The 17,984-nt window shown below is 39.4% G+C and overlaps 2 protein-coding genes across 2 annotated transcripts in view; both read right to left on the bottom strand.

Moving 5' to 3' along the window:
- zgc:109889 (uncharacterized protein LOC553542 homolog) overlaps nucleotides 1-3,742 on the bottom strand; it is a 46,158-nt gene extending 42,416 nt beyond the window's left edge. The window contains 2 exon segments of the mRNA XM_042512408.1: nucleotides 1,985-2,266; nucleotides 3,707-3,742. The gene's annotated coding sequence lies outside the window, so the exon portion shown is untranslated.
- Nucleotides 3,743-12,315: 8,573 nt separating this feature from the next.
- htr2cl1 (5-hydroxytryptamine (serotonin) receptor 2C, G protein-coupled-like 1) overlaps nucleotides 12,316-17,984 on the bottom strand; it is a 31,973-nt gene continuing 26,304 nt past the window's right edge. Inside the window, exons 3-6 of the mRNA XM_042512686.1 lie at nucleotides 16,409-16,572; nucleotides 16,159-16,312; nucleotides 14,615-14,850; nucleotides 12,316-12,888 (exon numbers count right to left, since the gene is read on the bottom strand). Of these exons, the coding sequence (XP_042368620.1) occupies nucleotides 12,316-12,888; nucleotides 14,615-14,850; nucleotides 16,159-16,312; nucleotides 16,409-16,572 (1,127 nt within the window). The remainder of the gene's footprint in view (nucleotides 12,889-14,614; nucleotides 14,851-16,158; nucleotides 16,313-16,408; nucleotides 16,573-17,984) is intronic.

The following is a 17,984-nucleotide window of genomic DNA, read 5'->3' as shown; positions in this document are numbered from 1 at the left end:
TGTTTTATCAAATCAGTGGTTTAAACCCCAAATATATTCAATTTACATTACCATGAAATAGGGGTGGGGATCAAAAGAGGCCCCAACAATACAATACTATCACAATACTTAAGGCACAACATACAAATTCTGCAATTTAAACGTTTTGCGATATGCTGAGTATTACGATAGCATATATTGCAAATTATTACCTTTTTCCCAACTGCAAATTATTTCAATTAAGTTTGACATCTGTTTTATCTAATAGGTTTTGAGTCTGTTCATCTTAATTCAGTCATTGTTAGTACAGCAAAATGTATATATTGGACTGAAAAAGCAATTAATATTATCCTCGTAGGCTATCAAAAGTTTAATTTGCAATATTAATAATTTATCAAATAAAGAGATATTTAATGTTGATTTATTGACAGTTAAGACATGCAAAATATTGCAATAGTACTACACATTTGAAAATGAAATCAGATGTTTTTGCTTGATAAAGGGCTTAAACATTCATACTTCAAAGCAATTATCAAAATGGTTGCTGAGTAATTTAATAGTGATTGAATAATCGAGTCTGAATGATCAAATCTGACAAGTGGGCTCTGCTATAAACTTCCTGTACTGCTGATGATCACTTTGATAAGACACATCTGAATTAATTATAATTTCTTGCAATTCTGGATTACTTCCCTTAGGAATTCAAGCAGACAAATCCTTGACTTCTAGCAATTTTCCACCACAGTTTCAGTCTTTGTACCATTATCATTTGACTGTTGCTCACATTAAACAACATATACATACTATAATCTGCACAAACCCGAAAAGGTTGCCTAGATTCAGATCTCAGCAGGCCTTTCACAAACTGAGTACAGGGAATCAACAAGCAGAGGTAAGCAACAGGAGCAACGCCAAGGGCAGCAAAATGGGCCACAATATAAAGATGGGCAAGTGCAAAAATAAGAAAAAATAAGTGCAAAAAGAGCTGACTATCACATACATGTCATCAAAAATAAAAAATGTTACGTATATTTCATTATAAATTTTAATTTACACAATTAAAATAATTGATACATAGCATGCGGGTATCAATATAGAATTGCCACACAAAATATGACAATAATGCTGGATCGACCCAATATTGGATCGCTTCTTTTAGGAATTCAAACAAACAAGTGATTGATTCCTCACAGTTTTTCCTGTACAATTTAAGTGTTTGAAATATCAATATTTTGCCCCTTGTTTTCATAAAATGCTGTGGCTCTTATAATCTGCACAAATTCAGATTTCAACTGGCCTTTTACAGACTGAGGACAGGGAATCAACTAGCAGAGGTTAGCAACAGCAACAGGAGCAACAAAATGAGTGCAGAAATCAAAAGAGCGGACTTTTACATATCTATGCTCTAAATTAAACCATTTAATATATATTTCATGATGCATTTAAGTATTTGCTGTTTATTTGATGCATTTTGAATGTCAAATATGGGAATTTCTGACGCAGAATAGGGTGCATTTGAGGCTATTCAGCCTGTAGTTCAAGACACATCTCCTCACCAAACCCCACGTGAAAAACACGCTATTTTAGCAGTATGTTGAGACCCTGGCACAGACTAATCCTCCACACACCTCCCCATTTAAGCCCTACTGCTCTCTTTCTAGTCCCGCCACAAGCGTGTTCCCTGCCAAATCCTATGACACATCCAACCAGCTGGTGACATTTTGTTGCGGGCGGTAACGGAGACACACCTGACCAGAGCGCTGGAAACGACGGACGGTCACGAATAAAATGGAGTGAGGGACATTCAAGGCTGCAGATAAATGGGCGCTAATTAGTACGCATGCAGCTCAACCTGCTGCCTCTCCATCAGTGCGGGCGCATTGTGTTTTCTGCGTGTGTGCGCGATGCAATAACAATAACAAACGCGCCCTCCCTCCCTGTACGTGCTCCCACAGGAGGCACACCGTTGCTGTCACATGCAAAGCGGATTTAAAATCACATTTACCTGGCTGCGGTCTCCGCCGTCACCTCCTTCTCTCGTTTAGTTAAATGCGTCTCTCCGGTGCTTCTCTGCTGCTCTGCATTTCATTTCAGGTCGCCCATGTTCGCAGCTCGATGGATGGATGGAGAGAGGTGGTGGAGGAGGAGGAAGAGGAGGAGGAGGAAGAGGAGCGGAAGCCTTTGAAGTGAGGAAATCTGGGTCCCTGCTCGCGACCCAGCTGCGTGGACTGGATTTATGTCGTTTCCAAGGCAGCGTCCGTCGTCCTGACGAGCGTCAAGTTGCAGCCTGTCGTAAAGAAAGGCCACTACCGCATTACTTTCAAAATAAAAGCCTTACGCTAACTTCCTAAACAAGGGGAAACACAAGATAGACCTAAAAATGAGAAATGATTTCTAAAAAAAAAAAAAAAAAAAAAAAAAAAGATATTTCAAAATGGTTTTTTAGATTACTTTTTAAAAAAAATATTATTTCAGTTGTTTTTATCCAACATTTGTGTTATTAATTCGCCTGAATTTGAAGGTATAACCACTGATGATAGCAGCAAAATATGTATCAGCTAGATGCTTTACCTACATTACATCTTAACTGTCTGTCAAATAAACATTTTTTTAAAAATGTAAATACATTAAATATACAATACTAATATTACAAAGGCTTTCCTGCCACAATTGCAATTTCTACTTTTTTTCTACTTATTACCGCTTTTTGTGCAGTAAAATTAACATGGGATGCGCTTTTTAATTTGTATGCAACAAATGTCCCTTCAAACGGGAAGTGAATCAGACAATCCTCAAAAATTATACAAAATAAGAGCTGTTGGTTAAAGTTTTAGTGTGTAGTGACACATGCATGCATTGGTGTTTAAACTATACACTTTAGTTTAGCCTACATATAAATATTCTACTAATTACAAAATAAACCTAGTTGCTAGTTAGGTATAACTAGGTAAAACTAAGGGATTAGGGAACAGGGAGATGGCTAGTGTATGACTGTTTTAAAAAAATATATACTTTCTTATATACTTTAAATATAATTTCCTGAAAGCCTCCCTGAGTGACTGGGGGTAAACGCATGGCCGTCCCTTCACCATAAATAACCAAATTTCACAGTTTCTGTAAATGATAAATGGTGTGATTTTGGAGACTTTTAAGAGGAAAACATGCTTTTCAACCCTTTTTGTGGTTCTGATACGACCATTAAAATGAAATGTCCCACCCTGCTGCTGAATCAAAAACAGAGCCCCTCCACCATACTCAAAAAACTATCTGGAGTGCCTCCCCACATTTGCACCGCTGGAAAATAACGAACAGTCCCTAATGCAATTTAATAGACGAGCCCAGCCCGGCAATAAAGCCCGCTTTCATTAAAGTAATAATGTTCTAAGTTTGTGGAAACTTTTTTGGAGGCGTTGCGTCAACATTTTGGAAGTCCACAGGCTGTATTTGATGTGCTTTTGAATTGTATTACATTATACTGACTTGTGTTTTTATTATTGACTCTACCCTTGCTTATATACTATAAAGCATTGTGTACCAGGGGTTTAACTTTCGATGTAAAACATTAAATATGGACAAAAAGACGATGACAAGGATGGATGTTCCTTGTTGATAGTTGATAGTTGATCGAGTCAAACACATATAAACTTTACAATGTAAGTTTTACAAAAGTGCTGTGTTTTGGTCACAAGTAGCACTAAAAAAAGAAAGAAAAAGAAATGTTACTTACCTCACTTAATTCTTCATTTTTTGCTTGAAAATGTTTGTAATTTTGTCGCAATGCTGTCGAAGAAGAGGCTAACCAGATTTGTTTGTAACGTCAACTAGCTAAACAAACTACAAAGCGCAAACGCTGCACATAAGGCTAAAACGACAATAACATATCACTCCAAATGATGGTATTACTGTCGTTGTCGACGTTAATATAAAAGTACAATGGTTCAGTAGTGCAAAAATGATTTTAAGTGACTTTATATCGAAAGTTAAATGTCTTTACTACTGGCGTTTGTGGTCCTGCCTCGCGCTAGCTTGACGCAGTTCAAACAAATCAGGGAGCTGCAGCAAATCGGCGGCGCATGCGTACCCGAAGTGCTCCGACTTCAGCCGATGATAGCCGAGGCCACCACCCACTCCATCGAGTAACATGGGTGAGTGCTGCTGCGGGCCTCTGGGAATATAACACGCACAGATTACATGTAAACACGTGGAATAATGAACTGAAGAGGTTTTTTTTACAATTCAGATACACAAGTTAATTTTCACAGGCATCGTTTTACCAATACAGATAATAGAATAAAACCTGCTTTTCTTTATTATATTGTATAGCCTATTTTTGGACACATTTAAAAATAGCCCCATGGGATCATTTTAAGATACTGTCAGATCTGTAGAAATGTAACGTAATTTTTATCATGAAAAGTTAAGTCTATGACAATTAAAAAGTGTAAATACTATGCAGGAGAGGTTAGAAGCCAAACATAGTTCATGGAGATGCCTCCTCTATAAATAACCATAATCATACATTACAAAAAAAGAAAAGAAAAAAAAAACTCTTAAGTAGAACAAAACATAATAGACTAGTTTACATTAAATACAGTATTTGTTGGTTTTGATCTAGGCCAATTTTTCATGCATATCTTCCCGACAATTTGCACAACTTGTAAGTCTATAATAGCCGTATTTTTTCCCCGTGTAATAAGACCAACATACAGTGTAGTGCAGTCACAGAGTTCTGCTATTTTGCAGCTCCACCGCTCAGCGGCGCTGTTGCTTTGTATTTGAGGCAGGACTCTCCTCCTGCAGGCTGCTGTCCGTGGTGCTGATTTAGATGCTGCAAACAAACGCTGAGAGGGAGACAACCTGGTTTTAAAACATAAGCATGCACAAAAAACCTAAAATAAGAGGCAAAGCACTGTAAGAAACTGTCACGTTGGGGCTCTTGTTGTCTCACTTTGTGGGTTTTACTGACTTTGATAGTTTACAGACTGTGATTATTTGCTTTAGCCTACTGTGGCGCCACCTTGTGGATTTGCGTGGCAATCACACATGGCTATCCAGTTGGGTGAGGCTGCAGGATCTCTGCTTTTATTTTAAAGGTGCAGTAAGTAACTTATTAACTTTATCAACCTCTATTCACACATCCAATTGAAACAACAGCAAAACAGTCAGTTTGTGGCACAACTTTCTCTGGCCTGTTGATTAAGGGACTGTTCCTTATTTCTGAGAGGGGAGGGAGTGACACAAATTTGGAGACACTTCATGTATTTTTTAAGCATTGGGGAGGGAGGTTATGTTTTTTAAAAAATATTATTTGGCATAGGAGATGGATATTCAACTTTAAATGGTCATGTTTTGTATTTTCTTTTTAATATTCTAAGAACCCCCCAAAACATTAGTGGGTTTGAAAAGAATGCTATTCTTTAAAAATCTAAAAAGTCACACTATTTATCATAGCCAGAAACCATGAAAATAAAGTTATTTATGGTGGAGGGAGGTCTATGCATGTTCCCCGAGTCACTCAGGGAAGCGCAAGGAAAAATATCTGTAGTTTCAGGGAGGGTCAAGCAATTAAAAGAAATGAAGATGCACCCCAGCCACCCCCCTTCTCTGATAAATAAGGAACAGTCCCTAATTTCTCCGAAATTTGATGAATTCTATATTTTTCACTGTTAAAGTCTTCACATTCCTTGGACAATTTATACATTTTAACTTTATTCGATCATATGTGTCCTGATTTTTGCAATACTTGTTTTCATCTTTAATTTGATTTTCTTTTATTATGTTTATGTTATGCACCAATACACCAATATAAAATTCCTTGTGCATAAAAGTGTATAAAAACAGATTTCAATTTTGAATGAGGTCAACTTTTCACCACACAGTAGAAGTGCATGTATAGATTTTTTTCAGCATAAGCTACTCAAATCAGAGCACAGATCTAGTATCACTTAACAGTGTATCATGACACAAAAATGTAACAATAGTGCATTTAATCATTACCTTTTGGGCTTTGAGGCCTTCTTATCTCATGTAGAGTACCATCATTTATCACTAAAGAGCTGGAAATCCATGTGTAGTTTCAAATGGAGTGTATTTTGTGAGAAATATCAGAACTAGTCATTTGCAACAAGCCATGTGCAGACCTATTTCATGGTCATCTTGTGCAATTAAGCTCTACCTACCTGCATCACACTGAGTGACTCATACGATTTAAAAAAAAGTGGGTATAGTACTCATATCATGAGGGTTTTCTGCATGGCTCAATGGGCAGAGCACGGCACTGAAACACAGCCAAGGCTAAGAGTTTAATGAGCTCCAGGTTCAGCTCTTTTCATGGCACTGTAAAGCACTTTGGGATAAAAGCTCCCACTGATTGGCAGAATAAAAGGACATAATAGTAGAGCAGACTGGGCAGCCATCGCAGGGAGCTGGGACCTATACTGTTATTATTAAATTCCCCAAATTTCACAGCTAGGTGTGTAGCTGTTAATCATCAGTAGGGAGAAATTCTAAGCAGTGCAGGAACTTTTAACAGGAGGGTTGTTGCACTGTTACTCTGTGGTGGGTTGAAAGAAATGCTCAGTCAAATTTGAATGCAGTCATTGTTTCCGTTTCTTATTTGTTTTTTAAATCTCAACACTGATTCCATAACTTGTTTGTGTTTGTAAATTCAGAAGAGGATTTACAGGAGAGTCTGGTCCACTGGAGACTTAAGCAGAACAAGGTGAAAAGAAAATTAGAATTAAAATAAAATCAAATAAAATCAAATAAAATCAAATAAAATACATGATAGTAGTAGTAGTAGCAGTAGTAGTAGTGGTAATAATAACAACAACAACAACAACAATGATATTAATAATTATAACTGTAATAATGATAAGACAATTGTCCACACATTAGAATAATATTTTAATAAATAAATAGCAGCATCACACAGAAAAAAAAGAAAATATACATTGTGTGGATGATGGCATAATCATTGTATAAACTTAAAATGTGTCGTAGACAAACATTCACAATTAAAATGGTATAAAAAACAGCCACTGCATAACAGAAGAAGGTTCAACACATAAAAAAGGTAGCTAACCCATGAGCGCCGGATCATACAAGAGCGAGACAAACCAGACAACTGGTGTGTGTCAATGCAGACGAGCATTGGAGGATGCTGACACGTCTGGGTTCAAGAGTCAAAGTTTAATGCAGGGAAGGAGCGTTGGGAGAAGTTGGGTTTGCCAAACTCTTGAACAACCTGCAGCTCTGGCTATTCTCAGAGACGTTTAGTGACAGAGTTACATGTTTGGGAAGATAAGTGAGACAGCTTGTGGGGTTAAGTTTGGACTATAGGTTTCACTGGTCAGTATGAAAAAGTTTGCCATGCCTTATGGAAATCTGCATGTTGAGGTATTGAGTCCGGTTTCTGTGGTAATTGGGCATATTATTTTGGATATGAAATGCACCTGCTGCTATCCTGATTATTAACTTTGGTTTAAACAAAGCTTCTGTTGTACACATTACATTTCCCTTTTTATTTTTTGTGAACCTCCGACCTTAAAGCTCAAACTGCATGGTTATATCTTGTTGACAAGTTGTGGTTTTAAAAGGAAGCCACAAGTCATGGCAAAGAAAAATAGTTCCAGCAAAAAATTCAAAACTTCAAATTGTCTGTTGTTTTGTGGTTTAAAAATTAACACAGAAAGTGTTTGGTAATTTCTATCTGTAAGTTTTTGTTTAGCCTTGGACAGAGCCAGGCTAGCCGTTCCCCCTGCTTTTAGTGTTCATGCTAAGATAGGCTAACCATCTCTTAGCACGAGCTTAAATATTGCGCTGAAGCATTTCTGGATGGATTTTTCCTTTAAGCTAGTGCATATACACCAATACACTAATGAATTTTCTAAAGCAGTTGCACAAAACATTGCTGCCTGAAGGCCTGGAGAGGCAAAAAGCCCAAATCAGCCCTCTTTGAATGTATTAGTGTGAAACTCTGTCAATAAACGACTCCTACTATTTCTATACACACCAGACCTGGAGCGAATTATTAGTTGAAATCCCTCCAGATACTTTCACAGAGTGATTGCTTTCATCTGTCTGGACCCCGAGTCGGACAGGATTGGCATCTGCGGGGACAACCCAATTCAATCCGTTGTGCCTGACACAATCGATAAAAACCCAGAAAAGTTACTGAATCAATCTCAGATAGCAATTTCAGCCAGGTCTGGTACACACACAGGTACACGGGAAACATATAGTTATTACATTGCGACATACTGAGTTGGCTGGCCTGGCTGTAGCTCTTTGTTTGCTCACACCTGGACGGATCAAACATGACCCATTCAACTTCGTTCAGAGAGTCCTCTCTTCTCCGTTTTGTTTTTATTGTTGGTTATTTTGCATTTTGATAAAAATGAAATGCCTGCAGGAATTGCAAGCAGTTTCTAATTTGCATTTTGTCGATTGCTCTTTGTTTGTTCCTTCTATCCTTCCTGTGCCGTTTCGCTCCTTCCGAATATTAAAGAGAGAAAAAAAATAACAGAGTGAGGCAGAGAGGACCTTTTGAACATCACTTCAAACATGCACGATATTTGTGGGCCGAGCCTCGGTTTTTGCCGGCTTGCCAACATTAGCTCATGTAGACCTCTCCTCGTGGAGAGAAAAGTGGCAAGTGACCACTGTGTAAGTCTGTAGCATACAAATAGTGGATAAATTATACAGAGATGCACAGAATTAGAATGAAGCGACTCCCAGTTCTTATGTTTCATTCTAATTGTATGCAGAGGTGGCTGCAGACCTCAGGCTCTGGATTTGATTGGTCCACTACAGGCTTCGCCTTTGCTCTTTGACCTTGACAAAGGGATTATGGGTAATATAAAGGGGGTTTACATTCAAATGTTTGTAATTTTGGCTGTCCTGGGGCTGAAGGGAGTATTACCAAAATGAAATATTGATCACTGAGTAAAGTGACATCTATTTTGATAAGATAATAGCTAGGCTGTAAGGAAACGCAGTAATTAAATCTGTAGCTATCAGTATTTTTTTGCATTTAAAGGGGTACTCCAGCAAATTAGTATTGCTTTCCCAAAATATCAAGAAACTAAAAAAAAGACAGATTAAACAAAGACTGGCACAAACTGTAGCAACAGAGGCTGAGATACCCTGACTTTTAGTCTCAGTCTCCACAAACACTACAATTCCCACAATGCAATGCATGTTCCTGTCGCCAAAATGACCACATATTCAATCCTCAGACATCCACCTTTAAGAAAGGCTTTCTGTAAACATATTTATTCTCAAGCCCAAAGCGAGATAACCAAGATGACATCACAACCTGGTCTTACAAAAACATGTGAAATGACAGTGACCTCAACAATGTACACATTGGGCCGTGGGTAATTTTACGCGCCTATGTAGTATAAAGAGCACAAAAGTCTGTGTCGAAGGAGTTTGGGATGGTGGATGGATCAAACAAACACCAGACTTCCACCTGTGTGTCACTTGAGAAACTCAAAGTCAATATTGACTTTGTTAAACTTAACCTACTTACATCTTTTAAATAGTTGTATCACTTAGTTTCCTCTTATGTTGTACTTATGTTCCGTACATAACAAACATAGAGTTTTGTTGCCTAAACCCAACCACCATGTAACTCCAACACAAAATGTGATTCAGCTGTGGTCATCTCACAGTCTTCTGTGAGATCATGTTGGGCATCATTATGACAGGAGACTGGTGTTCAGAAACATGTAAAACCGAGTCAACTTCAAGTTATTTTAAGGTACGACATCACCATGTTTGTTTTCCTAAACCTGACCTACATAACTTCACTGCAAGTATATCATTTTCTGTTAAGTACATACATTTACGATAGTATGAAACATCACTGGTGGCGTACTTTCATTAGATATCTGACCAACCATTTTCACGTAATTCCAACACAATATGTGACATCACTACATAAATCAGTGTAAAAGGGTGAGGCCATTTCACATATTTCTGTGTGACCATGTTGGACATCACTATTACATCATCAAGTTAATTTCCATGACACTGGAAAGCTTATTCAGAACTACCGAAGACATTAGATGAGTAAACTGAACTTGATGTGTAAAAATGCTGGAGTGTCCCTTTAAAGGATGCCTTAAAGCATTACTTTTCTTAATGTATGTCCTTTACAACACAACCATTAAGCTCTATTGAACTAATAACAATATGCGCACGAGTTTCAGGTTATATCTCCTACATTAGGTCCTGTTGCTAAGAATTCTAAATTTGCCACCTTTTAAAATCCACACAACACTGAATCATTTTCTAAGGCAGTATATTGCAGACATTTCAGCTGATGGAAGTGGAGGAATCGTGCCGCCTTTCAGATGTCGATAAAACGTGGGAGGAGGGAGGGCGAGAAAATCAGCGTGACAGAGCTGTGAGGGTTGGTGACCTGTCTTGATAGAGTCAGGGGTCTGTCTCTTAGCGTATTGACTTTCTGTCCGTTTTATGCGACAGATGAAATCTAAAGCTATTTGGTCCTTGAGTCACACTCTGGTGACTCGGGCCGAACAGACTGTAAAGCAGTCAGAGATCAAGGAGTCTGATTTTAACGTTTGTGACCATCGAGGTAGAGGTCAAAACTGCAATTCTTAGAGATATTGGTAAGCTTTTCACCTTAGAACCAATCATCGGAGCATACATACGACCGCAATGCTAAGTAGCAGCTTAGTCAAACGCAAAGCTTATTGCCTAAATGTAATTGTAAATGTTCCCTCTGTCCTCTCTGGCTTTCACTGGGCTGTCTGAGCAGATTTTGGCTGGTTTGGCTTTTGGAGAGAAAAAGCCTGACGCAATGGCTGAATAAAAATCCTTCACAAAACATAAACTTCCTTTTCATTCAATAATGTGTCCTTCATAATGTGCTCTGAATCTCAAGCCCAGATTTATGCCCATGGATGAGGTTGATACTTTGATATGTATTCTGATAATATGATATAAATATTAAGCAGATTGCTGATTGTTGGCTCGACGCATTGCAACAATCACAAAGATGCATATGCTGAATTTGCATTATTAGACGTAGGGAAATATAGCTAGTTTTTCTTAATTAATGTGACATTGGATCCATGAAATTCCACTGTTGTTTGCAATCAGGGGTTAGGGTTAGTGAGATCTTGGAAAGTAAGTTTGAAATTATTTTATAAGATTTATGAGGGTGGCAAATGAAAGTAATGATAGTAAGCTGTAGCTGATAAATAAAATCTCTATATGTTGTTCCTTTTAAGAATGACATCTGTGGAACATTTGTGCACTCTTGTATTAAAAAAATCACATTTACAATTTTAAATTGCTCCCTTTTTATTCTAAATTTTGTTGACTGATTTTAGTAAAAACTTTTAGAAGTTGGGACTTTTTAAAGTGATTGGTCAACAGAAGCAAGAGCCTGACTGTTGTGTTGGACCAAAGGCCTGCGCCATGTTATTTAGCTCTTTTATCCCCTTGTTCAATCCAAGGGAAGTGCCCTCTCTGTGTCGTTTGACCACCAGATGGCACTGTGAGTCCACCAGAGACCAGTGGCCATTGTACATTCCTTCATCTTGGTCCTCGAAGACAAACTTTGACTGCTGTAGCCTCCAGAAAGTTTCCTTTGCAGAAAAATCCCATTTCTGTTGGCTGAATGGTTTGATTATACATGCTGGAAAGGTTCATTGGGGTATATTCTATGACTGTTGTCAAGCTTGATCGGCACAAAAATAGATTTGGTTTAGTTTGCTTGGTGTAGAGAGAACCAGAGCTCGGACTGCATTTGGACTCTTTGAAGGCTTGAAGTCGTCATTTGACCTCAGCGGACGGCGCTCGACTCTGTAACCTGTATCAGTGGGACTCCGTCGAGGGCCGCCTGACTTCATACAAGCTTAACAACGAGAGTAAGCTCATCATTGCTTCTTGTCACACCCACTTTGTCCCTGTCTGGTACCTTAGTCCCCATGAAGTACACCACATTTTGTGACTGCAGAGCACATCTTCACGCTTTTGTCCTCCATTTGTGGTCTGAAAACCAACATTTTCACACCAAATAAAAAATAAACACATCTGAAATATTGGCTTTCATTCCAAAACTTTTTCATCTTAGAGGTTAACTTCTCTCTGATTTCTTTCACACATTGCTGTAAGTAGTGCACTTCAGTGTGGGGGATAAGGCTCTTCAACCAAGACTAGTCCTTTCACAATAAAATTACCCACTGCAGGTTTGCAGCCAATAAAAGGCTGCAAAGGTAGGCTTCCAGCACCAGCTTGCCGAAACGGCCCAGCGTCTGCAGGTTAAAAAAAGAAGACGACAAAAAAAAAAGCACGCAATCACACGCTGCTGGTGTGTTCTCTGGAGGCGGGGCTGTAGCTGATGAGTGACAGCTCCTGCTCCACCTCTGTTTCCGGCTCCGTCTCCGAAAGCATGCCGATGTTGTGGCATTCGGAGAGGCTCTGCGACACTATTCCGATTTGTGTCTCGTCGTCAGTCATGTCGTCCGGGTCCACCGTCAGCCTCCCGTTATCCCCCCTGCCACCGTTGCGACAGTTACTATTGCGGTCCATGCCATCTTTACCGTGACTGCCCATGAGAAGAGGCGTTACGGCGTGCGATGGGCACGGTGGGGGGACCAGGAGGGTTTTGCAACTCTGTCCAGCTGCGTTGGCCCCCACTTTGTACTGGCACCTGATGTAGCTGGAGAACGCTCTCCTGTAGGTCTTATTGAAGAGGGTGTAGACCAGAGGGTTCACTCCAGAGGAGATGTAGCCCACCCAGACGAAGACATTGAGGAGATCATTAAGCAAGGACTCATTGCAGGAGCCCCGGCACAGGACGAAGGTGACATTGGTGATGAAGAAGGGACACCACATGATGAGGAAGAGAAAGAAGACAATACCTAGGACCTAAAGAAAGAGAGATGATAGAAATAAGATGTAAAAGTGACATAGGAGGAGAAAAATTGAACAATAAAGGAGAGAGTCAGCATAGAAATTGAATGAAAGAGAAAAAAGAAAATGTGCAATATTATGTAGGAGAAACAAGGAAAAGAAAAGAAAAAAAATAGGGGAAGAGGTTTGAAATCCCTTAACATAAAAGGTTTCTTTCAGTGGAAAAAAACAGTGGCTTGGGTGAGATATTTATTTGCATCTAGCTGTGCAGGTGCGAACTGCAACCAAGTGAAACTTCTCTCCTGTGCCAAACATGTAGGAGAAAACACAAAAATGCAAATGGCTCTTTCCCTTCTGGGCCACCGTAGAAATATCATGGTGGACTCTGTGAAAAAGGACCGGCTCTGTTGGTAGATATAAATGGCTTTGCTCATTCTGGGGTAAGAAAAAACAACAAAAATCGGGAAAATAAAGTGTTTTTGAGCAATAAAGCATGCAAACATAGTCTCGCAGAAACCCAAAATAAAAGTATGAAATTGAGCATCAATGGTTCACCTTTAATATCACTTTCAGTGTGGCTCTTCTACTGGGATTGTAATTTTTGATACAGTGTAAAAGTGCTTTGGTCTTCATCCAACATGAATTTGAATTCAGTAAAGCCACCACAGAGCAACCTCTGAGCACTCTGACTCTGGCAACGCTTCAGGGTTTTTGACATTGCTTTAAGCGTCTGGCTGGATTTGATAACATGAGCTCTTCTAACCATTTCAGAGCAGACGTAAAAGTTTCTGTGTGGTAACATATTTCTTGGTCTTCAAAGGAGAAATTCAATACATTTAGTGATAATGATGCTGCACGCAGAGAATTAAATATCAGTGTAAGCCTTTGACATGAACATCAGGATACAAGATCACAATCTTGCAATAGCTAGGTGCCAACAACTGTATGTGACTGTTTTGAGAGTTGTGATTGGTTTGTTTTACTTGATTATACTTTAATTTTACCTTTGGCGGATTTAACCACTGATGTGGGAATAAGCTGGGAATGATGCTTATGCTGTCTGATACACACTAGCATTGGTAATGTTGCCATCCAATCTGTGTCTTAGACATTACCATCTTTGCACCTCCCTCAAGAAAGGCTGAGAATCATTATCATCAACATTATTTTGATACCCGATGCTATGATACCTTAGTAAAACCATATTTGAAAGTGAAACCAAGAATGTTTTTAGTTCCTACTATAAATATATTTTTGTATAAAACCTTACGAAACAAAAAAAAACCCCAAATAAAATAAAACAAAACGTATCACAAGGTTAAAAAGCAGTGTTTCCTTGCCCTCTCTGGTTGATAGTCTAAAGGGTGTTGCACCTCTGACGACACCCAACATGACTGCTGGGTGTGGTTGGGTAGTCAGATGTGTTTTTTGTTGAGCCTGTGATTGCACCCACCAGTGATGTCACAACGCAATGACCTGGGGCAGCAAGGTGAGCCATTAAACCACTCAAGTTTGGAAAAAAATAAGTATTTCAGCCACTGTTAAGTTGTTTTTTGTGTGAGCACAAGTGGCCACTTAAGAAATCTAATTTAAAAACACCACATAAGTTGTGAGTTTAGATACCCAGCCCTACCTCTAAGTGTATTTATCTGTTTATCTTGCAGCTGTTATTTCTAGCAGCCCTGGATGAAGTGCACCTTAAATCACCCGACAAGCACTCAGCTCCACTGTTTGCTCTCACCTTGGAGGCCCGCCTCTCGTTCTTTATGGCCTGCATCATCCCCCGTCGCCCATGGCAACCTGACGTGTCGCTCCGCCCCGGCCCCGCGGCCGGAGAGCTGAGCTGAGACGCCACCTCCGAGCTGGGAATGATGCTTATGCTGTCTGGCGTGGAGGCGCTGAGCAGTATGCTGGGCTCTGCTCCTTTCAGACAGCTCAACGTGTTCCGTCTGCTCTGAGGAGGCGGGGGCTTCAACTCTGCAGGAAGGGGAAGAGGAGTCAATGATCTGCATTACCAAAAATGGATCATGGTTAAACAAATGAAACTGCACCAAAAAGAGATTAAAAAAATGATTCTCTAACATCATACAAAAAAGATGTTGTGTATAAATGCACCTTTTTTTCTATAAAGTGTGTCAGCTGCAAAAGTGAAAGATTGGATTTTCACCAGGAGTTCCAAAGAAAACTGCTGCAGATTTCATTTAGAACAGCAAACCAGTGAATGTGTCAGATGTTGTGTGTTAACAAGGCTGCTGACATTTTGTAGGCACGAGGCCTAAACACAAGAATGTTTCATTCACACTTTTCCCTGATTCAGACACCAGAGCATAGCTGCTCAAAGTGTGACCCGCAGGCCAAAGGTGGCCTCAAAAACGGTTAATATACAAACTGCTAGAACTAACTGTTAATATTATAATAGGTGACCTAAACTTCTACCACAAGCATTTTTGGTAAGAAATCTTTCAAAAAAAACAAAACGTTTCTGTATGTGTGTGTGTCAACATGTGTTTATGTACACATGTGGGTATATGTTCATTTCATACTACTACTGTCTTTCTGTTTATGCTTTCAAAAACCAGTAAATATATGTTAAAATAAAGAAAGTTGTACTTTTACTCAAGTGTATCTTTCAGGCACATAGCATTCCTTAAATTTAATTGTGGCTTTTGGATTTACAGGGCCACCACTGATACAGCCAAGCTATGTGGTGGTGCACAAGGTTGTAAGTTTGGTAAGCAGGTACCACATCATGTAATTTGATCTCCACTGGAGAAGCTAAGGCTCAACTTGAAATCAGGAACCAGCCGTCACACTGATGGGACAGATAGCTTCTGTGTGCTCACTCAGCACCATCATATACTGCTGCTGAATGAGCTGATATGATGTATGCATGGAGCAGACTGTTGGTAATGGGTTGTGGTGGAACCATCTTTTATTATTGAAAATGCAAATATGCAACAGTTTTTGGACTGCAAGAGTCAAAAATACACAAACAGCAAAGGCTATTTTGTGCTTCTCATGGTTTAATTTGGGAATTTTTAAGGCTTGTGGAGTGATTAAAATCCCCAGCGAAGGAAAACAAGATAAAATACCAACATAAGGCACATCAGAAGGGTTATAAAAACCACTCTCAACGGTTGTTTTCAACCTTCGTTTAACAGTATTAAAAACATATGGGTATTGCTGATAGTTTATGACTTTGAATGAATTCACATAAATTCATTGATTTTCAGGGTGATTTTTCTGTTAAAATGAACTCAAATTCAGCAGCTGAGCGTTTTTTACCTTGTGAGTTTGAAGGGGAGAGCGTGTTGATCTGAGGGATGTGGAAGGTGCTGGGTGGAGGCTGCAGCGTGTTTGTCATTGCTGGTGTGTGCAAAGGCTGCTGGGAGGAAGTCTTTGCCTCGTACAGGAAGACAGTGGCCTGCCTCTGGAGCACCTGGCGTGGACAGGGAGAGAATAAAGGATGAAGAAAAAGAGGCAGGGAGCTGTGGAGCATAGACAGAGTTTGGAAGGCACACACTGACACGACTACCTGTATGGTGAGGCAGTATGTCACCACCATAATGACCAGTGGGATGAAGAAGGCCACGAAGGAGCCAATCAGCATGAAGCGCTCCTCGTTGAGGACACAGCTGCCGTTGACGAAGACCTTGTCCTCGTTGTGGAGGCCGATCACTGGGATCGGCATCGACACACCTTGAGGGAGAGGGAGGGCCAAAATGAATCAATGTCATTTTTAGTATTTTGTTGAGAACTTGCTTTTGGACCATTTTTAAAAAAAAAAATTTTATGCCACGTTTAATTTTGAATTTCTTTTGATAAACTGATGTTGATTCGCATGGTAATGCAAACACAAGATGATCCAGGTTATATTCCAAAAAATACAGAAATATATAGGATAATAATGGGGCAATCCTTAGGGTGCCTGCTTTGTAAGGGACACTAATTACTTAGCCTACCTGATTTGCCAGTTTATTGCCTTGTCAGTTCTTCTTTACAAAGTTGTAAAGTTGTTAAATTGCTTATTGTCTCTTGCTCATTAAAAAATAAAAGATAAAATTGTAGGGTGCCCCAGAGACGAGGGGGACCTAAGCACAGACTGCTTATTTCGCTGAATCAGCTCAAAATAATCACTTTAAATTTGCATCGTAACTGACCAGGGACCTCTATTGCATGTCGTACTTAATTCAAGGGGGCAATATAAAAATGCTGAAAGTTTACTAAGAAAAAAGGTAGAATAATGTCTTTATAATAGGGCAACATGCCAAAAATGATGAGGTAATGATGAGTTATTGTTATGGTTTCCTGGCATAATATTGGTGTAATTCCATTTTCATTTCACTATCACAACAATTCACCACAGCAACAAAACGCCATCAAAAATGACAAGAAATCCTTCTGTCACCATCCCAAACATCCCATCTTTTGCTGTTGTAATATTGCTTCAAATAGTGCCATTTCTTGCCTGGAAACAGATTGATTTAACCATGCACCATGAAGGTAATAACCATGAATCAGGGAGGGGAAAACCACCTGTTTCTACATAATTTTATGGTTAAATTCCTGAGAACAAAGAGGGTCATTTTAGTGTAATAGTCAGAAAATCATGGTTGGAAAATGCTTAATCATTTCCTCATGACTGATCCCAAACACATTTCACAAACACTCCATTATCCACCAATTTTTAACAAATGGGAATAGGTGTGCATCCTGTGAAGACTTAATCTTTTTTTTTATTATCATCAGAGTAAATAATTATTGGTGGAATAACACATACTAGACGGGAAATGAGAGCAACAGCTGTTATGAATCCTAATTGTTAAAATCTATCGGTGTGTAAAGGATGCTCGCGGTGTTATGATATTGCTTCGGTGCTGTTAGAGGACGCTGACCGACAAAAGACTGAGGTGAGAGGGAGCCTTTCGAGGCCGAGCTGATTTTCTGGCCTGTGATAATAACACCGACTAACATGCTGCGTCTCATTTCAAAAAGCTTTTCTGTTCAAAGTGTCCGCTGACCTGGGATCTGTTTCAGCGCAGCAGACACTGAGGAGAAAAGCGACTCCAGGTTTTCACAGCTCTCAAGCTCCTGGCAGCAGGAGTGTTTCA

The sequence above is a fragment of the Plectropomus leopardus genome, chromosome 23, assembly GCF_008729295.1.
Source record: "Plectropomus leopardus isolate mb chromosome 23, YSFRI_Pleo_2.0, whole genome shotgun sequence".
Classification (NCBI taxonomy): Eukaryota; Metazoa; Chordata; class Actinopteri; order Perciformes; family Serranidae; genus Plectropomus; species Plectropomus leopardus.
Note: the sequence above shows the minus strand (reverse complement) of the source record. Positions and strands in the feature narration are given on the sequence as shown.